The following is a 27,960-nucleotide window of genomic DNA, read 5'->3' as shown; positions in this document are numbered from 1 at the left end:
GATATAGATTCCATCACTGTGTACTTTCAGCACTGTTATCTTGAAGAAAAATCCTGTTTATAATACATGGCTTGAGGTTCCCTCATTCTAATGGTTATTTTAATGACTTTTCAGTGGGGCAGGGTTGCAGTGCTGTCAACACTTGTGATCATACTTACAAGTTCCCTCCCTAACCAGACAGGGCAATTTTCAATAAAGGTAAATTTGTGTATGTTGTTGTTTAGTCATTAAGTTGTGTTTGACTCTTTTGTGATCCCATGGACTATACAGCATGCCAAGCTCCTCTGTCCATGGAATTTCCCAGGCAAGAATACTGGATTGGGTTGCCATTTCCTTCTCCAGGGGATCTTCCCAACCCAGGGACTGAAGGAACCTGCTTCTCCTGCACTAGCAGAGGGATTCTTTACCACTGAGCCACCAGAGAAGCCAAAAAGTGTATGTACTTTACATAAGAACATTAAGCATCTGTGATTCCTACAAATGTACTATCTTGAGCCTTGGTTAAACTGCTTTACCTTTTCTAGTCCTGTTTTGTGTAAAACCACCAGCCTTTACAAAAGCATCCTACTTTTATCTTTACAGAGGGCTTCCCTGGTGGCTCAGATGGTAAAGCATCTGCCTGCAATGTGGGAGACACGGGTTCAATCCCTGGGTTGGGAAGATCCCCTGGGGAAGGAAATGGCAACCAACTCCAGTACTCTTGCCTGGAAAATTCAATGGATGGAGGAGCCTGGTGGGCTACAGTCCATGGGGTCGCAAAGAGTTGGACATGACTGAGCAACTTGACTTTATCTTTACAAATGGATGCATACTGTTGAATCAGTAATTTCACCACCAATTAGATGTAGTTTGACCACTAGTTAATAGTGATTGATGATGTTTGAGGTTTTCTGTGTTTGTATCCTTTTATCATGGACTTTCAGAAGAATTGCAAACTCTGTGGTTGGGAGGAAACTACTGTGACTTTTTTTTTTTTTTTTTTACTGTAGTTAATAGATTTAGGTCCAAATTACTTGAAGTTATGATTCAACACATCATTCTAGGTGATTGATAAGTTATCTACCATTTGCATTCTATTATCCTTTTCTATTCTTTACATGGGTTCATCTTTAAGGGAATATAATTCCTGACAGTTTCAACGTTAACAGTCCAATATACTAGAGCACCTCTGTTCAATAGAACTTTTTGCAATGATGAACAGAGTATATTTGCACTGTCCAATACAGTAGCCACTAGTTACTTGTGGTTAACTAAGCACTTGGAATGTGTCTAGTGTGACTGAGAAGTAAATTTTAAATTCTATTTATTTTTAATTAGCTTAGATAGCCACAGTGACTCTGGTGACCCTATTTTTACATCTGATGTTGAAATCTGCTTATTAATGATGGCAATCAATCCTCTTTAAAGACTTTGAAATGTGATAAAATGTTGGCTACTAAATGCTTGGTAAAAAACCAATGACTACCACTAATCATTTAATTTTGCCTACCTTGTTAAGTTTCAAGCCAAATTTATTTTTTGAAAAAGAAAGGTGTACTTATAGATCTCTAGTAATTTAGGATGGAACTCTAGAATACTTCCTCTTAAGAACCTCTTTACTGATAGCCAAGTAAAAATAATTATTAGTTGGCTATTGTTTTCTAGCCCTTGCAGCTTAAAAAAAAGACTTGGCAAAGGTTATAAGGCAAAAGGTGACCAACACAAAAATCTTCATATATATTAGTTTATATAAGACTTCAGCTGACACTTAATAGTTTATTAGAAATATTCCAATTAAAAAGAATGAAAAGTATGCAAAGTATTTGGTAAGAAAACAAAAGCAGATCTTTACTATCATTGTGGAGTACTAGCTGACAATTACCGGTTTCTCCAGTGAGAATACAACTTACTTGTGATTGAAGAAATAATTCTTTTGTTTGTAAGCAATTTTTGCTAGGAAACAAACAAGGGACAGGAACCATATATAATTCTACTTTGATTAATTCATACAAGTGAAATGAAATAATTTTACTAATATACTCAAACTTTAATTATCTTTACTCCCAAGATTTATAAAAATTCAGTTATTTAAATAATTTGATTTAAATTTGGTATTTATATTTTTAATATGTAAGGGTAAGGAATCTCTGATGTTACAATAAGACAGGAAAAAAACAAAAGCATCTCATTAAAGAGATATAGCCAAATACAAAAAAAGAAATGTAGTCTCTTGATACAGCCAAACTATTGTATTAAAACCATTCAAACTACAGTTCTAGGGGTGGAGATAGGGAAGGCATTTAAAAGCTTCCTTTAAATTCACCATGAGGATCAATTTTGAAAGGACAAAAGTGATTTATGAATGTATGGACATATTGCTAGGGAATAAAAACTAGCAATTAGTGCTAAAAGTTAAATCTAACTAGAAAAAAATGAACTTGGAATAAAAATTCTGGTTTCAACTGAGTTATTTTTTTTTTTTGGTTCATTTTATATGTTATTTATTCTTTCTCCAAATGGGTATTTATTATTTGTTACAGGTACACAAAAGTAATTCCCATTTTTCTTAAAACATACTAAAAATATATATTAACCACAAAAAGTACTCACTTTGACTGGAAAGATGATGAGCATGGCTATTTTCAAACTAGCAGTAAATGCAAGAACCGAACATATATAAATCATGAAAAATGTACATCTCATCTTTGACAAAAATAAGTTCTATTTATACATTAATGCTTTATTACCAGCTTCTATATGATATCCTCCGACCTTATGTACATTTACTATGAGATTTCTAGTATTATGTGTAACTCAAAGGCACTCAATTCGGAGATTATAAAGTCCTGAGCTTAAGTAGGAAATAGGATTCCCAACTAAAATTTGAAAATAAATAATTCAAAGATCACAGAATATAAAAATGTTTAAAGTATATTTGGTACATAAGTAATCTGTGACCTAATAATAAAGTTGTACAGAATGTCAAAGAAAAGACCATAAAAGGCAAAAGAATATCCTCAGAATCAAACTAATTTTCTTCCCCATTCAAGATCATTTGAAAGCCTGAAGCTGATTTTTTTCTTGTTAAAATTCTAGGAAAGCAAAATAAAAAAGCATGAAAATGCTTAAGTTAAATAGAAGTTCCTCAGTTTAGTCTTCAAAACCATGAAAAAAAATTTAATGATTAATAACATATATAGACTGAAGAATATCTTACTAGTAGGAGGAATCATAAAGAGCAGTTGAAAAAAAATTAAGGACAGCTTTAAATATACCAATTGAAAGAGCATTTATAATTGGCCAGATTATTCCTTTACCATTCGTTTAGTCAAATAAAAATGAAACTGACAAATGGATAATTGAGGTTCACTAACATTAAGTAGGATCAAAGTTCAAGCTGAAAACTGACAATGTATGGTTGTAGAGAAACATGAAATTTACCTACAGCAATTTTCTGCTGATGCTAAATTAAAAAGCATGAGTTGATATCTTTATTAGCAAATGGTTTGACAGATATTCTCTTGGCTTTAAAATGCTTTTCCATATATGCATAGAAATGTGATGAGGATAAGAATAGTCTTCTGTATTATCTGTACAGTTCGTAAGGCCTTTGTCATTGTTAGTCACCTTAGATGTGAATATCTGCAGGGCCAGTAAATTAAAGCTGGCCAAAAAGCTTTCAAAGTGCTACTGTTTCCAACTGGTGAGATCTTCAGTTTTCTGGATTTTCTGGATGATGACTATTTTCAGTTCTTTTTTCTGGCGATATATACAGGAAGTTACAGCAGATATATAAAGGGAAGATCAGAAGCCTGCTGTCCAAGTTCATCACTACTTGTTCCTATAAAACAAATTTGTTACTTTAATGATAATAGTAGTAGTATAAAAATAAAACAGAGAACCAAACTGTTGAACTAAGTGAACTAAAGGTTAGTATGGTGGTTAAAAGTTTGCATCTGGAACCTAACAGTCACTGTTCAAACCTTAAGACTTCCACCCACTAGCTTTGTGACCTCGGGCAAGTCACTGACTCTATCAACTGCAGCTTCCTCACTGTAAAAGGGGAGAATAACCACTCCATAGGATTATACTAGGATTAAATGAGACAGTGGACACAGAGGGCTTAGCAAAACCAGCTATATATTAAGTAACCAATAATGGTAGTTATTTTCATTACTGGAAAATTTCTATCAAGTACCTACATATTTTAGGAACAGATACGGCCCAGAAATACAGAGACTTCTCATTTGACTTCTGTCTGATGGCCTTTATGCACAGCAAATACTTGATGGGAGTCATTACTGTCACCAATAAGCATGGCTCCTTCTCACTCTTGTCTAAGATTTCCCACCATCTCTAATGCAAACAAGTCATTTGTCTCCTGGAACCTAAAATACATTACCATGTAAAATCAATTTCAAGTTCAGTTACATCAATACACATGAGAGCAACTTGAGATTTCAGAGACAGGAGTTGATACTACACCTGAGAGGCTACAAATGTAACCCTCACTCACTCATGCTACAGATCTCTGGAACCGTTTACTAGTAGGTTTTCGTGAAAAGAATAAATCCTTTTAGAGTGTAAGCAGTAGCCCTGAAATGGGAACTCCTCCATTTTTTCAATAGTTGGGATATATTCTCTGAACTAATATGCATTTGTTTCATCTTTATACATTCTGGAGAATATACTTAAAAAAAATTTTTTTTTAAATATTTATTTTTGACTGTGCTGGGTCTTTGTTTCTGTGTGAGTGGGGGCTACTCCTCACTGTAGTACACAGGCTCTAGGTGAGTGGTCTTCAGTAGTCGCAGCTCACAGGCTCAGCAGTCGAGGCTTATGGGCTCTAGAGTGTGGGCTCAGTAGGTGTGGTGCACGGGCTTAATTATCTGCAGCACATGGAATCTTCCCGGACCAGGGATCAAACTCATGTCCCCTGCACTGGCAGGCAGATTCTTATCCAGCGTACCACCAAGGAAGTCCCTGAAGAATATACTTTTAAAATGCTGTTTAAATCTAGAATTTTATATTATTTACTGAAGCAAGTGTTCCTACAATGAAGAGGGACTAAAACTGGAACATTTGAGTGACAGACAAAGGCTCAGTTAGATACAGCTTCTGTGTTAGGGGAGCAGCAAGATACATTTGGATAAAGAAGGCAGGGAATAGAAATGTTACACGCACGCATGCAAGCACACACACACACACTGTAGTTTCCAAAATGGGCAAAGTGGTATTTTGTTGTTTAAGTGAACAAAATGGATATGGTGACAAATCAGACGAGGCATCACCTGGCTGATGGTGCAAACAGGGTTGGCAGCAAGCATGTCAAAGCACAGCTGACCTTCAGATGCTTAAGTCACCCTGGACTAGTCAACATCTGTAGCAATAACCTGAGTCAAGGCAGATTTACTAAGTCTGTTGAGGACAAAAGCTTTGATGATGTGTGTACCTGATGATAAAAGCAAGATTCTTTACCCACAACTCTTAAGAAAATTAGCATTCTGGTATCTAAATATAGTTAAGGTTGGTAGGGGAGAGTAGGTCAAAGACCCAATTCTGGAGAAAGAGAGCCATGCAGATATCACTTGGGGGCTTAATGGACATACCAATTTCTGACTATTACACTGTATTAATCCCCATTTCCCATCCATTAGACACCCAATTCTTGCTTTGTTAAAACTTTTAACACCGCCCGATGGCTCAGTTTATATGTGCACCTTTATCTTTAGAAAAGCTCCATTTTCCTTCTTCCACTATGGCATGGAAGCAGTGAAGTCCATACATCACAGCATCAGACATAGTGATGGTATCTTCCTAGTTTTCATCTGTTTCCAGACTGTTTTTCCTCTCTTCTCTACAGCTCATGTTACTTAATTTCTACTATAGCTCTATTATTTCTAAATTCCAGAATCCTTAAGTCCAACTCCTTACTAGAAATCTTCGCTTAGACATAAAGCGACTCTAGTTTAAATCATCAGCTACTGAATACTACCTACTGTTTCCATTCTTTTTGGGCCATCAGTACTGTCATGCTTGCAACTGGTTTTGATTCCCCATCCTAGTTCTTAAATACCTCACACCAGGTTACTTTTTTTGCCCACCCCTTAAATACCAATGCTCCCTAGGTTTCCACCCTGTCATATTCTCAACATAATTTCCTGTAGGTTGTCTGATCCAATCATTATTCCTAGCCCAGGCACTGCTGATAAACGCTAGACCCATTTATCTACCAGGGTACCAATTTTTACCTCAGTGCCCTCAAATCAAATATGCTTTAAACGGAATTCATCATCTCTTTACCCCCAAGTCACGTTCGTTTTCCTTCCTATAATTCAAATATAAGGAAAAAAAGTTGCCCAAGTCACAAAGCCAGGTACTACTATCTCTGACTACTTTCTTCTTCATCCTCACACACACTTAAGCATCAAATTCTACCAAATGCACCCCTTAATTTTGAGAACCCATCAACATCTCTTCACCCCATTACTATCCTCCTTAAGTTGAGGTTCTCGTTGTTTCCAATCTGGGTTACAGCAAGGGCATTTTTTTTTTTTTTAATTGGATATTGGTTTCTTTATTTTTTTAAAGGGTCTTTAGGTATAAACATACAAGTTACATAAAATATACAATAAGTTCTACTACATGTATATACACTTGAGAAACCAGCATACTCAAGATAACAGACATATCCATCCCCTATCCATCCCCCTCAAAGTGTCCTTAGGCTCCTGATGCTTCCTCTACCCTCTGGAAACCAGCTGCCTGCTTCTGTCCCACAGTCTGCCTTTTCTAGAGTTTTCAATAAAGATCATATGGAATGTACTCTTCTTTGTCTCACTTCTTGCATCTAGCTTAATTATTTCATCCATGTTACTGTGTGTACCAGTAATTCATACTTTGTTTACTGCTGATAATTTGGATTATAGCAATAGTTTCTAAACTGTCTTCCTGCTATTATCACGCCTCTAAGCTCAAAATGGATAATAAAGACCTAAATGTAAGATCAGAAACCATAAAACTCTAAGAGGAAAACATTGGCAGAACATTGTATAAAACATAAAATCACAGCAAAGTCCTCTATGACCCACCTCGGAGAGTAATGGAAATAAAAACAAAAATAAACAAGTGAGACCTAATTAAACTTAAAAGCTTTTGCATGGCAAAGGAAACTATATAAACAAAGTGGGAAGACAATCTTCAGAATGGAAGAAAATAATAGCAAATGACACAACTGACAAAGGATTAAATTCCAAAATATACAAGGAGCTCATAAAACTGAACACCAGAAAAACAAACAACCCAATCAAAAAGTGGGCGAAAGACCGTAACAGACATTTCTCCAAAGAAAACATACAGATGGCTAATAAACACATGAAAAGATGCTCAACATCACTCATTAGAGAAATGCAAATCAAAACTACAATTAGTTATCACCTCACACTGGTTAGAATGGCCAACATCAAACAATACTAGAGAGGGTGTGGAGAAAAGGGCACCCTTTTGCACTGTTGGAGGGAATGTAAATTGATATAGCCACGATGGAAGACAGTATGGAGATTCCTCAAAAAACTGGGAGTAGAACTACCATATGAACCAGCAATCCCACTACTTGGCATATACCGAGGAAATGAAAATTGAAAAAGGCACATATACCTCAAGTGTTCACTGAAGCACTATATATGATAGCTAGGACATGAAAGCAACCTAGATGTCCATCATCAGATGAGTGGATAAAGAAACCGTGGTACATACATACAGTGGAACATTACTCAGCCATAAAAGGAATGCATTTGAGTCCGTTCTAAAAAGAGGTGGATGAAGCTAGAGCCTATTATACAGAGTGAAGTCAGAAAGGGAAATATCGTGTATTAACCCATATATATGGAGAAAGATGGTACTGAGGAACCTATTTACAGGGCAACAACGGAGATGCAGACTTAGGACACGGGCCGCGGGGGAGGAAGGAGAGGGTGGGACAAATGGAGAGAGTAACATGGAAGCGTATACACTACCATGTGTAAAACAGATAGCCAATGGAAATTAGCTGTATGACTCAGGGAACTCAAACCAGGACTCTAACAACCTAGAGGGGTGGGAGGTGGGAGGGAGGTTAGGGAGGAGACACCTGCATACCTATGGCTGACTCATCCTGATGTATGGCAGAGGCCAACACAATATTGTGAAGCAATTTTCCTTCAATTAAAAATAAGTTTAAAAAACACAAACTACAGGACAAAAAAAATGATGTTGCACATATACATTTATTGACAAGAAAAGCTACATACAACAAAGTGGGAAAAAAGCAGGTTACAAAGCAGTTTAACTATAAGATAAAATTCTGGAAAAAGAATATAGGAGATGAAAGAAGTGTCATCTCTCAGCGAACCATGTATGATTTTTTTTTCCTGTTTATTTTTATTTTCTGTTTTTCTAAAACAAACCTCCATAAGCTACATAAAATACATACATGCAACTCCCATAGCTCTCTACAGATCTCGGAAAAAGTCCAAACTCAATCCATAGCCCATCATGCCCTGCTCTACTCCTGATCTCATTCTCTTTCAAACCTCTCAGTTCCTTGAAGGACCCATATGCTCCCTGGGCTCCATCTGAGGATTGGTTCATGTATCCATTTACTTTTCAACTTGTCCAGAAGAGGCTTTCCTGAGCTGTCCCTCACCACTCCCCAACACCCAAAGGTTCAAGATACCTCCCCAAAGGTTAGAGATATCTCCCTCAATGTTACAGTCTTTGAGCCCATCTCTCTTGTGCTACTCAGCTTTATAAGATAAGCTTCTCTTCATTTCCTCCACTCCTAGCTTAAAACCTAGCATGTAACAGGGACACAAATGTTTGTTGAATGAACAAATCAAGGAATGCTAGGAATACAACTAGGCCTGGTGATTTTTAATTAAGTCTCTGGCTGCTTTGGGCCATGACAGTGTTTTTTTAAGGAAGTTCTAAGTTGAAGGTAAAGATAGACAATGTTCATGCAGCTCCAGAGGGTGTGAGAGAGACCAGTAGAGAATTTTAGTGGAGGCAGATTTGAACTTATTATCTATCTACCTTGTCATTTACTACCTCACATGTCAGAGTCAGCTTTTCAACCCTAAGAGTTCCAACAGTGGTTGAAGACGGTCCATAAGAATGCTGTTAAAGAAGTTCTCATACAAGGCAGGGAGGTCAGAACTATGCAGTGCTAAATTCTGATATTCTATGATAGGCTCTTCAGTCTGAGGAAAACTGCTAACTTCTTTGTGTGTGTGTTTTGCTTTTTATTTTCTATTTTTTTCTTTCAAAACTGCTAACTTCTAATAATTTATGTAAACTACAGGCTCCAAACCCTTTATAAACACAGTATGTCCTTTGAAATGATGGTTAGCTTTACTAGAAACAAACTTCCTTGATTTTTAACAGCTCTTTTTATTTTTTGAAACTGGTTTCCTTTGGCATCATGACATTTTTAAACTTATACATGCATGTGATTTATGAAGAAACAAACAGTCTCAGAGATAATTTTAGAACACTGTAGATGTCTGTCATTTTAGAAACCCACTGTGCTACAGAGTAGGTTCTCTTAATATCCAGGATCTATGGAAACTTAGCAGATTGTTTTTAAGGTCTCTCTTATTAATGTATAAATAAATGCAATAATGAACACAATGGAGAAAACAATTAAGAGTCATAACTTTTTGAAGATCATGTTCAGGATGAATAATTATTTCCATACTGTCAACTTTTCCCTGCCCCTCCAATCAGATTGTGTTACCTTCTTTTTTGTCTTAGTGACACTTCTGCTAGAATGGAGTAAACTTTGAATGAGTAAACATGGCACTTCCATCTTTACCTTCAGTAACTCTCAAACCAATCTTTAAGTCAAATACTAAAATCTTACGAATTTTCAAAAAGGAGTCAAAAGACAAATACTACAATAAAAAATTAACAGAGAAGTAATGAGACATACCTGGTCCTTTTCAAGTGTAAGTATCTGATAGCCAGTTGTTCTACTGCATATTAGTTTTCCACTGCTATCAAAAGAGGCCAAACGTAATCTAGAATACACACACAAGCACAAAAATAATGATTTTTTTAAAGTGCAGATTAAATAAGCCCTACTTTAATTTCTACTTTTTTCTTCCATATTCTTTTAATTTTTAAATTTTTATTTACTTATTCTCTAGAAGTCTTTTATTTGATAATGCTTTGCAAAGTTTTTTCAAACTATAAACTGACTCCATTTATATTTTTAAGCTTGTGCTATTATATGTATCTGGGATATAAAAATAATTTATTTTTTATTGTGATAAAATATACATAAAATTTACCATTTAGACCAAGTTTAAGTGTATAGTTCTTGACACTGAGGACATTTCACACTGTTCTGTTGTAGTCAATACCACCATCCAGCCAGAATCTTTACTTCTTCCCCAAATGAAGCTGTACCCAGCTACATGAATTCCCCATTTCTACCTCAGCCCCTGACAATCACCATCCTATTTTCTGTCTCCATAAACTCGTCTACTCTATGCACGTCATGTAAGTGGAATCATACAGCATGTGAGCTTTTGTAACTGGCTTATTTCACTTAGCACAGTGTCTTCAAGGTTCATGTTACAGCACATGTCAAAATTTCCCTCCACTTTAAGGCTGAATAATATTGTTTTAGGTAAATGCCATGTTTTATCTGTCCATCTGTTGACACCTGGGTTGCATTCATCTTTTGACTACTGTGAATAATGTTGCTAGCTATACAAACATGTTTGAGTCCTTGGTTTCAATTCTCTGGGGGTAAATAACCAGAAGAGGAATCACTGGGTAATATGGTAATTCTATGTTTAATTTTTTGAGGAAATGCCATACCATTTTCCACAGAGTTTGCACCATTTTAACATTCTTAAATTTCTCCACATCTTCACAAACACTTTTGTTTTTCATATTAGCCATCCTAACAGGTGTGAGGTGATGTCTCACTGTGGTTTTGATCTGCATTTTCCTAATGATTAGTGACGCTGAGCATCTTTTCATGTGCTTATTGGTCATTTGTACATTTTCTTTGGAGAAATATTTAAGTTCTTTTCCCATTTTTGAATCAGTTTTTGTTGTTGTTGTTGTTGTGGAATTTAGATGTTCTCTATGTATTCTGGATATTAATTCATCAGATATATGGTTAGCAAATACTTTTTTCCTATTCCATGGGTTACCTTTTCACTTTGTTAAGTGTCCTTTGACACGTGATTTAATTTTGATAAGTTCAACAATTTTTTTTGTTGTTATTGTTGCCTGTGTTTTGGTATCATATTGAAGAAATCACTGTCAAATTTAGTATCAAAAAGCTTGCTTCCTGTTTTCTTCCAAGAGTTATTTTACTGTTTTGGCTCATATGTTTAGGTCTCTGATTCATTTTGAGTTAATTTTTGTGCATGGTGTAACTTAAATATGACTTCCCAGGTGGCACAGTGGTAAAGAATCTGCCTGCCAATGCAGGAGATAAGAGTTTGATCCTTGGCACAGGAAGATCACTTAGAGATCTTCCCACTCCAGTATTCTTGCTTGGAAAATTCCACAGACAGAGGAGCCTTGCCGGCTACAATCTGTGGGGCCACAAAGAGTTGGACGTGTCTGCGCATACACACACACAAGGTAAACATGAATCCAGGACTTTTAAATAATCTGTTCAATAAGCTATTTGCCAATTTGTCAGCATCCTCTCCAGAAAAATATTGCCAGCTCAACTATTAGGCAAAGTTGGACATCTGAAATCCTATAGAAAGTTAAGGATAATATGAGACATGTTTTCCTATAAAAGTACCTTGTTATATTTCCAGTTTGGACCTTTTAGGATTAGCAGCAAGGCAATAGCTTTAAGCCCAGTATCAACCCTATACCATTTATATTTTAGCACATTCTTTCTTTCTGATATATTAGATCTAGGTTTTATACTTTTTTTATATACTTTTGATTATTAATACACTTTATAGGAATGGAGCCTTATCACTGCCTTTCCGTTTCGTTGTATATTGTATCTTACCAAAGTTCTACCACTGTTGGTATAAATTATGGTTTTATTTCACTTTTCTAGTTCTTCTGAGTGAGGTAGAGTGGGGTGGGAAAACTTCATCCTACCTAAATGCTATGCTCCTTCGAGGCTGTAAACTGACAGATCCGCTACATGGCTGATTCAGTGTATTGCGTTTGAAAATGATGTATCGATTGGTGTAAGTTACAAGCAGGTCAAAGCCGAAGTTAAAACCTGTCCACCGCCAGCAGTACTGAAATATAAAGGAGAAAGATTTACTTCAGTTTATCATATTAGCAAGTCAAAAATTAAAAGATCAAAATGTCTTTTCTTTTTTTAATTCATTTCAAATATTCCTGTATCATGGTTTCCTAATTTTGTCAGTGCCTTAAGACTTACCACACAGAATATATCTGTGAGACATATAAAAGGTTTACTACACAGACATGGTATACATCAAAGCCAGCAAAAGCAGCCTTTATGATCATTATTCCTTAAGGTACTTTCTTAATATTGTCTCTTTATGATCTGTTTCATCAACTCTCCACACTATAATTTTATCCCAACTAATATGGCTTTTTACTACAATTCTAAGGAGGTATATAGGTTAGGAAACTAGGAGTCTAGATAAAGGTAGTAAGAATCCATTAAAATTTCTCCTGCTTTAAAAATACTCTGAAATACCTTGTGATACCTTGTGTAATCTCTCTTACATGTAAAAATCTAAAAAAAATATATATGTATTAAAAAACTCCTAAGCTCACAGTTACAGAGAGCAGCTTGGTAGTTGCCAGAGGCAAGGGGTAGGGAGTAGGAGAAATGAACGAACACTGCTTTTTTTAAAAAAAAGTTCAAATTAAATTTTAAAAATACTCTAAACTAACCAACAGAATCAACAACTGAGTTATTTTAAATACCATCATGAGGGACTTCCCTAGTGGCTCAGTGGTGAAGAATCTGCCTGCCAATGCAGGAGGCACAGGTTTAGATCTCTGACCCAGGAAGATCCCACGTGCTGTGGAGCAACTAAGCTTGTGCGCCACAACTATTAAGCCTGTGCTCTAGAACCCGGGAACTGTAACCACTCAGTCCATAAGCCCTGAGAGCCTGTGCTCCACAACAAGAGAAGCCACTGCGATGAGAAGCCTGTGCACCACAACCAGAGAAAAAGCCCACAGAGCAGCAACAAAGACCCCAGTGTAGCCAAAAAGTAAATAAATAAAGCCATCATGAGGATCACAAGTTTATTCTATCAACTAATAGTTAACAAGACACTATTAAGTCAAGTGGCATGCTACAACGAAGTTGAAGTTAGGGCTTTGAGTGCCTGGTTGACACTATGAATTACAGCATTAAATCAATAGTTCGTTATTTATTGAGCACATATTTTGTGCCAGGTACTGCTCTAGGCATTGAAGAAATGGCAGTAAATAAGCTTCAGCCCTAGTAAATGTATATTTTAATACATGTATGTTTGAGTGGAGAAGGACAGAATGTAATTCCAGGAGAGCGTGACAGGGCAGAGGATGGGGGCTGGCAGCTGGGGAGCCCACTGGTTCAGGCAGGTGGTCAGGGAATGTCTAAGGAGATGCTACATGGCTAGAGCCCTGAGTCAACTAAGCAGCGGCCCAGTTAGCTATCTGGGAAAAAGTGACTTAGACAAAGGAACAACGAGTCCAAAGCTCTGGAGGAAAACACATGCTTGGCATATCTGAAGAACAGCAAAAAGGGCTATGTGGCTAGGGTAATAACTGAGGGGGACAGAAGCTGGAGATGAGTTCAGAGAGCCAGTCAGAGGCCAGAGAATATAGCACCCAGCGTCCACAGCAGAGAAGAGTTTGGATTTCTTCTAAGTGTGATAAAAGTCTAATGGAAAATTTTAGAGAAGGAGGTAACATGATCTAACTTGCATCTTAAAAAGATGATTTTGGCTGTTGTGTGGAAAACAGAATGTACAAGAGTAAAAACAGGGAGAGCAGTTATGAAGCTACAATACAGTCCAGGCAAGGGGAAATGGTGACTTGGATTTGGGTCACAGCAGAAGACAGGGCAAGTATATTTTGAAGCTATATATTTAAAGGAACTTCTTACAGACAACAGGTGTGGAATGAAAGAAGAATCCAAAGTTTCGAGCTTATACAACGAATGAACAAAAGGGCTATTTATGGGTTGGAGAATACTTGGGAAGGAGGAGTCTGGGAATGAAAACCAGAGTTTAGCTGGGCCTATTCTATTTGAGATGCTATTAGGATTCTAAGAAAGATGTCACATGAGAAACTGGATACAGGAGTTAGAAATTGGTGTTAAGCCACAGGACTAGAGATCACTTAGGAGCCAGCCAAAGAGCAAAGACAAGAAAGAAGTCCAAGTACTGATCCTCCAGTCATATCAATGTGTTGAGAAAGAGAAGGATCTAGCAAAGACTTACAGGAAGCAGCCAATTAAGTAGAAAGAAAACTAGCACAGTGTGCTCTCCTGGAAGTCACAGAGAAAATCTCCAAGGAGTGAGCGAGCACGATGCTGCCAAGAACTTTCAGAAGACTAAAAACTACCTGATTTGGTAATGCAGGATCAGTGGTGATAGTGGCACGGCAGTTTCACTTGAGTTTATTGGAGTAAATGAATTGGAATGGAGACAGGCAACTTTTTTCGATGAGTTTTGCTTTAAAATGGTACAGGGAAGTGGAGTGGGAGCTAGAGTGGAATGTGGGTCAGGGAATGGTTTAGGATGGACGATGCTGTAGCATGTTATAAGCTACATCAGAATGATGCAGAAGAGAAAACTGACGACGCAGGAGAGGGAGGTGATGACTGTATGAACACACCTTCTGAATATGTGAGAAGGGAAGGGGTCATTACAGGAGGAGGGGATGGACTAGGACGGCAACAGTTCATCCACTCTGATAAAAGTACAACATACGGCTAAGATGCAGGTAGACTGGTAGTATTGTTGGTAGAAGATGCACAGACTCTCTTCCGATTGCCTTTATTTTCTGAATAAAGAAGGAAGGAATGCCACTGGATAAGAATAAGGGTGGGAGCACTGACCTGGAGAAGGTACGAGAGTTACTCCAAGTGCAGGAGGATAAGTTCACTAGGGAGACGCAAGGATCACACAGCATTAAAGACCTGCTAGAGGTTGACATTTACAAACAAAACCTGCTGGGGCATATTTGGTGTTTTTCTTTAGTTGAATTCATTTGTATGGAAGCAGGCATGGAAAGCAGGGGTTTCCCTGGCAGCTCAGTGGGAAGAATCCACCACTCCGATATTCTTGCCTGGGAAATCCCATGGATAGAAGACTTAGCGGGCTATAGTCCATGGGGTCTCAAATGAGTCAGATGTGACTTAGCGACTAAACAACAATAATTGGCATGGAGAGTATGGAAAGGAGGGATTTAACAAGAACTGAGGACTAGCCAGGTGAATTTGACAGTGAAAAAAGGAAAAGAGAAATTAAGAGTATAAGCTAGGGACCAGTTTCAAGACATAACATAAATTTAAGTCAAGTAAAGAAAGAAGTAGGGATGTGGTGAGAAGCTAATGGGAAAAAGTAAGAACAATGTAATGTACATTCCAGTGGGGTTAGAAAGATGTTGAGGGTCAAATACTAGATGGAGAGCGCTACAAAGATACATTCTGCAAATGGTGTGCTTAAAGTGGAGATTCTGAAGGGGGTGTATGAATCAGGCATACAAAAACGGAGGATATGCTTATAGGAAATGGGTACCTGAGATAGAGTGGCGCACAAGATCATGGAGGGAAGGAAGGTTCAGGAAAAGATACTAAAACCACTGAGACTGCTAAGAAGAGTAGGGAGAAAGCAAACCAGTGAGCCCAGGGAGTGATGGCCATAGTCAGAGTAGTGAGTGGTGAAGAAGTATGCTTGTCAAAGGAGATATCATTCAATTATGACGAGAGTGGAACAAGGTCTGGGAGTGGCAACTAGGATGACTAAGGAATAAAGAAGATGCTATTTCTCATTCATATTCTGATCATTTATCACAACTGTTAACACAAACATAAAATAATAAATCTTTCAAAACTTAAAAGTTAAAATGAGGGGAAATCTAGGAGAAAAATAACCAAATGGTTATCTAAATTAGGCTGGCAATCTGTTTCACATATAATATAGATCGCCAGTCCAGGTTTGATGCATGAGATAGGGTGCTCAGGGCTGGTGCACTGGGATGACCCTGAGGGATGGGATGGGGAGGGGGGGGTTCAGGATGGGGAACACACAGAAATAAAAAGTTTAAAAAATAATAGTAGAAAAAGAAAAACAAAAAATTAGGCTGTTTTTTTTTTTAAGATACAAATTACAGTTAGGATAGAGTTTTCAAAAAATGTAGTTCATGTCTCCTTAATGGCTGTAAAATCACCTTAAATGAGTCACTCAGTTTTTTAAAATAAATTAAGTAGAAACAAAGCTTGGGACACAGCAGCTGTAAGCACCGTCTTCTGATACTTTTGTTTCCCTTATAAGCATTTGTACTGGGTGGTAATGAAAAACAGTTCTTAATGTGGATGACAGTCAAATCAAAAGGTCTGAATGTCTTTCATCTAGGGTTGTAACTATAAAACAGAATCACTCTTAAGACTATGTAACAGCTTTCATTAAAGATATTAAGATATTAATAGGGTAAACTTATTTATCTTAATTTCTGGATTACTGAGGGATCTTCTCATAACTCTTATCTAGACTCCAGAGGTTCAACAGTCTCATGAAAGGCTGACAAATCAGTCACCACTAAGCATGTAACTCCTTGCCCAGGAGATCATGCTACAGAAACTAAAACACAAAAAAATGCTCTTCTGAGTTGTAACATGTATCATGACTGTTACTGAAAGCATATTTTGCACTAACAGTATAACAATTTGTATAAGACTATACAATTGAGTTACAACCCATACTTACTTCACCATCTTTGGCAAGCTTCCTACCACACCTCATGCTATTTCCCTCTAGTTCTTCTTTATTAATTTCTTGAGGCCTAGAAATATACATAAAACATGAAATCTCATAGAAAATAGGCAACTAATAATTGAAAAATAATTGTGAGTTCAAATCAACAGGAAAAATTGCTACTAGATTCAAAATTTTGTGGTATAGATGAAGATCAAAATGCAGGAATTAAATCTAGCCCATTACCTTTGCTAAATAAAAATACTTTTAATCTTTAGTGTTTTGCTTATTGCCTTGACTTCTAGAACACTTTTACAAGAGCAGAGTAAAACCAGAGAAGAGGTGGGGGAAATCTATGAGAAAGTCTGCTTACTAAGAAAGAAAACTATTAAAGTCTAACTATTAAATAAAATATTAAATAAAATATAACTATTTTATATAAAATAGTTAAGATGCAACTAACTAATAAATAAAATATATAAGATGCAACTTGGTATCATCTATTATTATTGTTTCACACACAACCCATTTTTTAACAGTAGAAAAACCAAGTCCATCATTTAACAGAAAACTGCTGTAGAACTTTATCAATTAATCTTTATTTAGCCCTTTAAAAACCATAATCAACTAAGAGAAACAGTGTTATTTCAGTATGAAATAATAAAATGACATTATTACTAGCTTAGAATTCCAAATGATAAAAGTAATATAATATATTCATTCATATACAGCATTTAGTAAGTACCAAGATACTGGGGCTATCATCATCTCATAAATAAACTGAAACAAATACAACAAATAAAAATTAATTAAATGTAGATAAAATAAAACATGCCCTTGACATCCAAGAGCCCAGTCTAGTAGGAAGCTAGACTTAAGTAATAATATAATAATGTAGAGAGAACTAATGTTAAGAGCATGAAGAAGGCACAGGTTTATTGCCTGGGGTTAGAGTGGGATCATCATGGAGGAAGTATTATTTGTGCCTGATAGGGAGTTTCTTGAGGTAGAGGTCAGGGATGACCTCTACGCAGAAGAAGGCCGTTCCAGGCAGAAGAACAGTAGGTAGAAAAGGACCAGAGCATGAAAGGATACCAAATGTCTGAAGAATGTAGTGCAGGCAGAACCTGAAACGAGCATGAGAGACGAAGCAAAAGGCATCTGGGACAGACTGCTGAAGGGCCGCCCCTGCCACACTAATACGAGTTTTAAGATGAGAGAGTTCCCATGTATTTTTCTGTTACTTAAAAATTTTTTTTTATGAAAAATTTAAAACCTGTAAAAGTAAACAGCATAATGAGCCAAAATTTTTTTTTTTTTACCATCTAGGTTCAGTAATTTTGTTTTAGTTTTACTCTCAACCCACTTCTCCCCACACTCCTCCCAACTGACTATTTCTGAGGCTGATCCTCCAGACACCATATCCTGTAATCTGTAAATAGTTCAGTATGTACTTCTTAAAGATAAGAACTTTCAAAAAATATTGACACAGATTTATCACACATGAAGCAATCATCCCTAACTAATCTCAAATGTCCCTGGTCCTATTTAAGCAGGGAAGTGAAATTATATTTCTACATAGGAAGATAATCCTGTTGGCAATATGGAAAAGAGTTTGGAAGAGAAGAACCCTGGAGGGAGACTTCACTAGATTATAACCTAGAGTCCAGGGAGTACACTGTCTTTCTCATTTTACTGGTCCTGCAGTAGCAAGGAGATGCTCAGCATGTGTGGAATAGAGTGCTTCATTAGAGGCAATACAGCCATATACTTCTGAGGGCAAGAAAACCACTTATTCTAGCTCAGACTCTTAGGTAAGACTCTATATTATAAACTCAAAAAGGGTATACATGAGAAAAATCTTGAAACAAACAAAAAAAGAACATCCATCATATAAAAACTGAATATACAAAAGAAGTAGGTAGGATGGTTTATAAAATATTTCATACATTACAAAATTCTTCACGTCCGAATTCCAATAAATAATTTACTTTCATTTTTGGGAGAGATTTTTCTTATTCCTATTTCAACTATCTTACTATATTTCTGCAAAATAAGTATGCTGTGGAATATATCTGGGAGAAGATGAGATATAAATTATAAGTAAACAGAAACTAAGAACCCTGGATAACAATCTTGTAATCATTATCATGAGTTTACAGAACCCTTTCACATACTCCCTGTTTAGATATAAACACATTAGGCTATTATTTTAGTAAGTTTTCTGGTATATAAAAATAAAATAGACTGGGGCAGGAAAAAAGTTAAATGTAAAGCCCTTCTATAAACTTATAGGTGGACTGTTTCTTCATACTGCCTATACCAAGGAGCTAGTATAAAGATCAAACAATAAATGTGGAAGTACTTCTGTGAACTGCAGAGCACTACACACTGAAAGAACAGATAATTTGCTTCCTCTTAAAATGAAGACAGTACAGAAATATTTTGTAGAGGGGTCATGTGCTTTTGACAAAGGCACCTATATCTAGATAAGTTAATTCACCTTATAGTCAAGTCTTGAAAAAACCTATCACATTAGTGAAAATTTGACAATATTACCACAAATAAGAAAATCAGCTTTACCTATACATATATATGAAGATCATGCTTTATGAAAGCATTATTCCAAGTAACATTTCAATTAGGTTAAAAGAAAACCATAACACTGAGACAAAGCACATAAATTATTCAATTTTACTAACAAAACAAATGACAATATGAATACCCCATTATACTAACTGACCAGAAAGATAAATATTTATAATACTGACAGTTAAAGAAATATAAGAATAAAAGTTGATTACATGATCTTTTCTCTAACAGCTCTTGATTTTAATACTGTTACTGTTTTTTCAACATAATGAGTCCATTTAAAAATTCATACCAAAATCCACACACCTATTATCAATTAATCTACAATAATGGAGGCAATAATATACAAAGGGGAAAAGATAGTCTCTTCAACAAGTGGTGTTGGGAAAGCTGGACAGTTACATGTAATCAATGAAATATGAACACTTCCTCACACTATATACCAAAATATATATATATATACTTAAGTATGAAGACGTGATAGCATAAAACTCCTAGAAAAGAATAGGGAAAACATTCTCAGATATAACCCAAGCAATATTTTTTTAGATCAGTCTCCCATGGCAAAAGAAACGAAAGCAAAAATGAACAAATGGGACCTAATCAAAGTCAAAAGCTTTTGCACAACAAAGGAAACCATAAACAAAATGAAAAGACAACTGACTGAATGGGAAAAAATACTTTCAAATGATGTGACTTTCAAGGAATGTTAATATCCAATACATACAAACAGCTCATACAACTCAAAAAGAAAATGAACAACCCAATCAAAAAGTGGGCAGAAGACCTAAATAGACAATTCTCTAAGGAAGAAATACAGATAGCCAATGGGCACGTGAAAAGATGCTCAATATAGAGATATACAAATCAAAACTACATTGAGATATATTCTCATACCAGTTAGAATGGCCAGCATTAAAAAGTCTATAAATAATAAATCTGGAGAGGGTATAGAGAAAAGGGAATTTTCCTACACCGTTAGTGGGAATGCAAATGGATGCAGCTGCTATGAAAAAATGGTGCGGAGGGGTTCCTTAAAAAACTAGAGACACCATATGATCCAGCAATGCCATTCCCAGGCATATATCCCAAAATGATGAAAACTAATTCAAATGGATACATGCACCCTAGCACTATTTATAGTAGCCAAGACAACCAAGTAACCCAAGTGCCCATAAACAGATGACTGTCTTAGAAAGATGTGGTGTACACACACAAATTTATAAAGTGGAATATTACTCAGCCATAAAAAAGAATGAAATAATGCCATCTGCAGCAACATGGATGGATCTAGAGAATATTGTACTGTGTGAGGTAAGTCAAAGATAAATTATCATATGATATCACTTATATGTAGAATCTAAAAAATAATAAAAATGAATCTATACAAAAATGCCCAAAAAACTTACTTATAAAACAGAATCAGATTCACAGGCATAGAAAACAAACTTATGGTTACCAAAGGGGAAAGGGTGGGGGGGGGGCAGTGGGTAGGGATAAATTACGAGTGTGAGATTAACAGATACAAACAACTATACATAAAACAGATAAGCAACAAGGATTTACTGTAGAGCCCAGGGAATTCTATTTGACATCTTGTAATAGATTATGATGGAAAATAATCTGAATATATATAACTGAATCTTTTTGATGTACACCTAAAACTAACACAATATTATAAAATCAACTAAATTCAATATGAAAAAATTTTTCTAAAATAAACAATACTATGATGTACCATGGGGGCTTCCCTGGTGGCTCAGGCAGTAAAGAATCTGCCTGCAATGTGAGTTCCACCTCTGGGTCGGGAAGATCCCCTGGAGAAGGGAATGGCCACCCCACTCCAGTATTCTTGCCTGGAGAATTTCATGGACAGAGGAGCCTGGCAGGCTACAGTCCATAGTGTCACAAGGAGTCGGACACGACTGAGTGACTAACACACACACACACTGTCAGGAAGCATTTAACAAGAGGCTTCCTGTGTGCTGTTTTGGATCTGTCATGAATCCTCTGTCCCTTATTAATTCCTGAATATTCAGGAATTAAGAGGAGTTGGCAAACCACTCCCCGGCACGCATTTCCTTCATTAGTTTTTCCATACACTGATAAGTAACTTTTACGACCCTCTTCCTTTTCAAGAACCATATGGTAAAAGTGATTATTTACAACCCTCTCTCTTTGATATGGATAGCCTTATGATAATTTGTAAGTCTGGACTTTTTATTTTTATCTTTGCTGAAAATAGCTACCTCTTAAGACAGTATATTTACCCACACTATGTTGAATAAAACACCTTTGCTCCATCAGAGCTTGGGTCCCCGTTTCTTTCTTTCTCTCTCTCTTTCTCTCAGGCTAATTCTTTGGCACGCAGAAGCCCGCTGAGCTCACTTTCTTGCCTGGGCTTCTAAGACCCTCTCGACAAGGCGCACTGTGCTTTCATCCCCTCGAGAGGGCGTCTGGTGCCTATGTGAAGCAGTGCAAGCCCGTACCAAGGGCTTTATTGGTTTTCTGTGTAAACAAGGAATATCAGCCTCTTTCTCTATCTCTTTTACTTTCTTATTGTCGACTCCGGACCACCAGGTTCCAGTCCATTAAAGGACCCCAACAACAAACGATACACTATACTTACCCCACCTCACTGTCTTGTTCTGCTCGGAGCATAGCCAGCCACTGCTGTTTATACACAGTAGACAGCCATTCTAAAATGTAAAAACAAATATAATAATAATCAGAAATATGGAAAAACAAAGGATTTAAAATTTTAAGACACTGATAAAATTTTTATCATCTTAAAATTCAAATTTAAAATGGCAATCAGTAAAGCTGGTAATTTATATCTTACAAATATGCAACAACAAATTGCACTAATCTCACACGCTAGTAAAGTAATGCTCAAAATTCTCCAAGCCAGGCTTCAGCAATACATGAACCCTGAACTTCCAGATGTTCAAGCTGGTTTTAGAAAAGGCAGAGGAACCAGAGACCAAATTGCCAACATCCGCTGGATCATGGAAAAAGCAAGAGAGTTCCAGAAAAACATCTATTTCTGCTTTATTGACTATGCCAAAGCCTTTGACTGTGTGGATCACAATAAACTGTGGAAAATTCTGAGAGAGATGGGAATACCAGACCACCTGACCTGCCTCTTGAAAAACCTATATGCAGGATCTATATGCAGGAACAGACTGGTTCCAAATAGGAAAAGGAGTATGTCAAGGCTGTATACTGTCACCCTGCTTATTTAACTTATGCAGAGTACATCATGAGAAATGCTGGGCTGGAAAAAGCACAAGCTGGAAACAAGATTGCCAGGAGAAATATCAATAACCTCAGATATGCAGATGACACCACCCTTATAGCAGAAAATGAAGAGGAACTCAAAAGCCTCTTGATGAAAGTGAAAGAGGAGAGTGAAAAAGTTGGCTTAAAGCTCAACATTCAGAAAACGAAGATTATGGCATCTGGTCCCATCAGTTCAGTTCAGTTCAGTCGCTCAGTCGTGTCCGACTCTTTGCAACCCCATGAATCGCAGCACGCCAGGCCTCCCTGTCTATCACCATCTCCCGGAGTTCACTCAGACTCACATCCATCGAGTCTGTGATGCCATCCAGCCATCTCATCCTGGGTCATCCCCTTCTCCTCCTGCCCCCAATCTCTCCCAGCATCAAAGTCTTTTCTAATGAGTCAACTCTTCACATGAGGTGGCCAAAGTACTGGAGCTTCAGCTTTAGCCTCATTCCTTCCAAAGAAATCCCAGGGATGATCTCCTTCAGAATGGACTGGTTGGATCTCCTTGCAGCCCAAGGGACCCTCAAGAGTCTTCTTCAACACCACAGTTCAAAAGCATCAATTCTTCGATGCTCTGCCTTCTTCACAGTCCAACTCTCACATCCATACATGACCACAGGTAAAACCATAGCCTTGACTAGACGGACCTTAGTCGGCAAAGTAATGTCTCTGCTTTTGAACATACTATCTAGGTTGGTCATAACTTTTCTTCCAAGGAGTAAGCGTCTTTTAATTTCATGGCTGCAGTCACCATCTGCAGTGATTTTGGAGCCCCCCCCAAAAAAAGTCTGACATTGTTTCTACCGTTTCCCCATCTATTTCCCATGAAGAGATGGGACCAGATGCCATGATCTTCGTTTTCTGAATGCTGAGCTTTAAGCCAACTTTTTCACTCTCCTCTTTCACTTTCATCAAGAGGCTTTTGAGTTCCTCTTCACTTTCTGCCATAAGGGTGGTGTCATCTGCATATCCAAGGTTATTGATATTTCCCCCGGGAATCTTGATTCCAGCTTGTGCTTCTTTCAGTCCAGCGTTTCTCATGAGGTACTCTGCATATAAGTTAAATAAGCAGGGTGACAATATACAGCCTTGACGTACTCCTTTTCCTATTTGGAACCAATCTGTTGTTCCATGTCCAGTTCTAACTGTTGCTTCCTGTCCTGCATATAGGTTTCTCAAGACGGAGGTCAGGTGGTCTGGTATTCCCATCTCTCTCAGAATTTTCCACAGTTTATTGTGATCCACACAGTCAAAGGCTTTGGCATAGTCAATAAAGCAGAAATAGATGTTTTTCTGGAACTCTCTTGCTTTTTCCATGATCCAGCTGATGTTGGCAATTTGATCTCTGATTCCTCTGCCTTTTCTAAAACCAGCTTGAACATCAGGGAGTTCACGATTCACGTACTGCTGAAGCCTGGCTTGGAGAATTTGGAGCATTACTTTACTAGCATGTGAGATGAGTACAATTGTGTGGTAGTTTGAGCATTCTTTGGCATTGCCTTTCTTTGGGATTGGAATGACAACGGACCTTTTCCAGTCCTGTGGCCACTGCTGAGTTTTCCAAATTTGCTGGCATATCGAGTGCAGCACTTTCACAGCATCATCTTTCACGATTTGAAACAGCTCAACTGGAATTCCATCACCTCCACTAGCTTTGTTCATAGTGATGCTTTCTAAGGCCCACTTGACTTCACGTTCCAAGATGTCTGGCTCTAGATTAGTGATCACATCATCATGATTATCTGGGTCATGAAGATCTTTTTTGTACAGTTCTTCTGTATATTCTTGCCACCTCTTCTTAGTATCTTCTTGCTTCTGTTAGGTCCATACCATTTCTGTCCTTTATCAAGCCCATCTTTGCATGAAATGTTCCCTTGGTATCTCTAATTTCTTTGAAGAGATCTCTAGTCTTTCCCATTCTGTTGTTTTCCTCTATTTCTTTGCACTGATCACTGAAGAAGGCTTTCTTATCTCTTCTTGCTATTCTTTGGAACTCTGCATTCGGATGCTTATATCTTTCCTTTTCTCCTTTGCTTTTTGCTTCTCTTCTTTTCACAGCTATTTGTAAGGCCTCCCCAGACAGCCATTTTGCTTTTTTGCATTTCTTTTCCATGGGGACGGTCTCGATCCCTGTCTCCTGTACAATGTCACGAACCTCATTCCATAGTTCATCAGGCACTCTGTCTATCAGATCTAGACCCTTAAATCTATTTCTAACTTTCCACTGTATAATCATAAGGGATTTGATTTAGGTCATACCTGAATGGTCTAGCAGTTTTCCCTACTTTCTTCAATTTAAGTCTGAATTTGGCAATAAGGAGTTCATGATCTGAGCCACAGTCAGCTCCTGGTCTTGTTTTTGTTGACTGTATAGAGCTTCTCCATCTTTGGCTGCAAAGAATATAATCAATCTGATTTCGGTGTTGACCATCTGGTGATGTCCATGTCTAGAGTCTTCTCTTGTGTTGTTGGAAGAGGGTGTTTGCTATGACCAGTGCATTTTCTTGGCAAAACTCTATTAGTCTTTGCCCTGCTCCATTCCGCATTCCAAAGCCAAATTTGCCTGTTACTCCAGGTGTTTCCTGACTTCCTACTTTTGCATTCCAGTCCCCTATAATGAAAAGGACATCTTTTTTGGGTGTTAGTTCTAAAAGATCTTGTAGGTCTTCATAAAACCGTTCAACTTAAGTTTCTTCAGCGTTACTCGTTGGGGCATAGACTTGGATAACTGTGATATTGAATGGTTTGCCTTGGAGACGAACAGAGATCATTCTGTCATTTTTGAGATTGCATCCAAGTACTGCATTTCGGACTCTTGTTGACCATGATGGCTACTCCATTTCTTCTGAGGGATTCCTGCCCGCAGTAGTAGATGTAATGGTTATCTGAGTTAAATTCACCCATTCCAGTCCATTTTAGTTCGCTGATTCCTAGAATGTCGATGTTCACTCATGATATCTCTTGTTTGACCACTTCCAATTTGCCTTGATTCATGGACCTGACATTCCACGTTCCTATGCAATATTGCTCTTTACAGCATCAGATCTTGCTTCTATCACCAGTCACATCCACAACTGGGTACTGTTTTTGCTTTGGCTCCATCCCTTCATTCTTTCTGGAGTTATTTCTCCACTGATCTCCGGTAGCATATTGGGCACCTAATGACCTGGGGAGTTCCTCACTTCATGGGAAATAGATGGGGAAACAGTGGAAACAGTGTCAGACTTTATTTTTTGGGGCTCAAAAATCATTGCATATGGTGACTGCAGCCATAAAATTAAAAGACGTTTACTCCTTGGAAGGAAAGTTATGACCAACCTAGATAGCATATTCAAAAGCAGACATTACTTTGCCAACAAAGGTCCGTCTAGTCAAGGCTATGGTTTTCCCAGTGGTCATGTATGGATGTGAGAGTTGGACTGTGAAGAAAGCTGAGCGCCAAAGAACTGATGCTTTTGAACTGTGGTGCTGGACGAGACTCTTGAGAATCCCTTGGACTGCAAGGAGATGCTGGGAGGGATAGGGGGCAGGAGGAGAAGGGAACAACAGAGGATGAGATGGCTGGATGGCATCACCAACTCGATGGACATGAGTTTGAATGAACTCCGGGAGTTGGTGATGGAGAGGGAGGCCTGGCATGCTGCGATTCATGGCGTTGCAAAGAGTTGGACACAACTGAGCGATTGAACTGAACTGAAGTGATGGCCTCATCATGGTAAATGTTATCTTCCTTCGCCTTAGGACAGACTCTACTTTAATCACACATATTTAAATCTTTAGTTAAAAGTATATTCTTACATTTAATAGTTTTCTTTTCATAGCTCATACTAAATCATGTGAGAAACATACCAAAAGTAGTATTTTCAGTGTTTACAAAAGCTTTAATAGAAAACTGAATAATCGAATGTTCGTGTACTCAGTTACCTAAAAGCAACTAAATAATGAAAAGTAAACCATTTCTAAATTAGAGGAATCAAGCACACTCAATAAATAATTCTGACACCTTAGGTTTAGATAATTATTATAATTAAAATTACTGTAAATGCAATAGATGTTTTCCTTCAGTAATAAGCATATTAATTTTTCTACAAAATGAGACTTTGGAAGCCGAGATTTTAATTATTTTACATAAAAACATGGACTTACTAAAATCCTAAGTAGAACTGGCTTAGCACCATATTTATTTTTTTGTTCTTATTTATTCCCAACTAAAAGGACAGTTTTTCTAATTTTTAAGTGATTTGTCTATCTCTACCAAAAGGCAGGAGGAAAACCCTAGTGCAATTAAAATATGGATTTTCACTTCATAATTCTCTACTTAATAAAGGTACCCAAATGATTTGCACTGATTAGTGTCCTTTCTTAAAATCCTCCATAAATATACTTCTGAGTGTTTCTTTCCTCAAAATAATATTGTTGCTATTATAAAGAATAACTGCTAAATATCTAGGTGACAATTCATCTTTAGTAGGTAAAAACTAACAGCAAAGCTTATGTGACTCAGTATATCTACAAACATATTCAATCTTACTTGCAATGTATTTGGATTTTTAAGTTTTATTGTATTTTATTTTTTTTTTAAAAACAGCTCATCCCTTCCCATTAAAATGATTTCTCAACTCACTACTGCTACTGCTAAGTCACTTCAGTCATGTCTGACTTTGTGCGACCCCATAGATGTCAGCCCACCAGGCTCCCACGCCCCTGGGATTCTCCAGGCAAGAACAATGGAGTGGATTGCCATTTCCTTCTCCAATGCATGAAAGTGAAAAGTGAAAGAGAAGTCCCTCAGTCGTGTCCGACTCTTTGCGACCCCATGGATCGCAGCCCGCCAGGCTCCTCCATCCATGCAATTTTCCAGGCAAGAGTACTGGAGTGGAGTGCCATTGCCTTCAGGTTGTGCCTATAGTTTGAAATTCACTGATCTAGAGATAGAATATGGCTTTTCATGATTCACTAATAAAAATGGAATGAAAAGGTTATACATTCACATTCACAAATATATAAGCTATATCCCATGAAAATAATTTAAAACTCAGTTTCAACAACTTTGAATAATCTCCTTTAAAACTAAAAAACCTTTTTTTTTTGGTTGTGCCATGGAATTTCCCGAAAGCACTTTTAACAAGTTAAAAAATGTGTGTACGTATTTTTGTCCCTCCTTTCTTGCCTTAAT

General features: G+C 37.2%; 1 protein-coding gene across 1 annotated transcript in view; it reads right to left on the bottom strand.

Moving 5' to 3' along the window:
* Window positions 1-3,544: 3,544 nt before the first annotated feature.
* GMCL1 (germ cell-less 1, spermatogenesis associated) overlaps window positions 3,545-27,960 on the bottom strand; it is a 53,820-nt gene continuing 29,404 nt past the window's right edge. The window contains exons 10-14 of the mRNA XM_052649012.1: window positions 22,126-22,195; window positions 16,917-16,992; window positions 12,106-12,251; window positions 9,947-10,034; window positions 3,545-3,820 (exon numbers count right to left, since the gene is read on the bottom strand). Of these exons, the coding sequence (XP_052504972.1) occupies window positions 3,692-3,820; window positions 9,947-10,034; window positions 12,106-12,251; window positions 16,917-16,992; window positions 22,126-22,195 (509 nt within the window). The 3' untranslated portion in view covers window positions 3,545-3,691. The remainder of the gene's footprint in view (window positions 3,821-9,946; window positions 10,035-12,105; window positions 12,252-16,916; window positions 16,993-22,125; window positions 22,196-27,960) is intronic.

Source organism: Budorcas taxicolor, chromosome 11 (genome assembly GCF_023091745.1).
Source record: "Budorcas taxicolor isolate Tak-1 chromosome 11, Takin1.1, whole genome shotgun sequence".
NCBI lineage: Eukaryota > Metazoa > Chordata > Mammalia > Artiodactyla > Bovidae > Budorcas > Budorcas taxicolor.
This window is presented reverse-complemented; position numbering and strand designations above follow the sequence as displayed.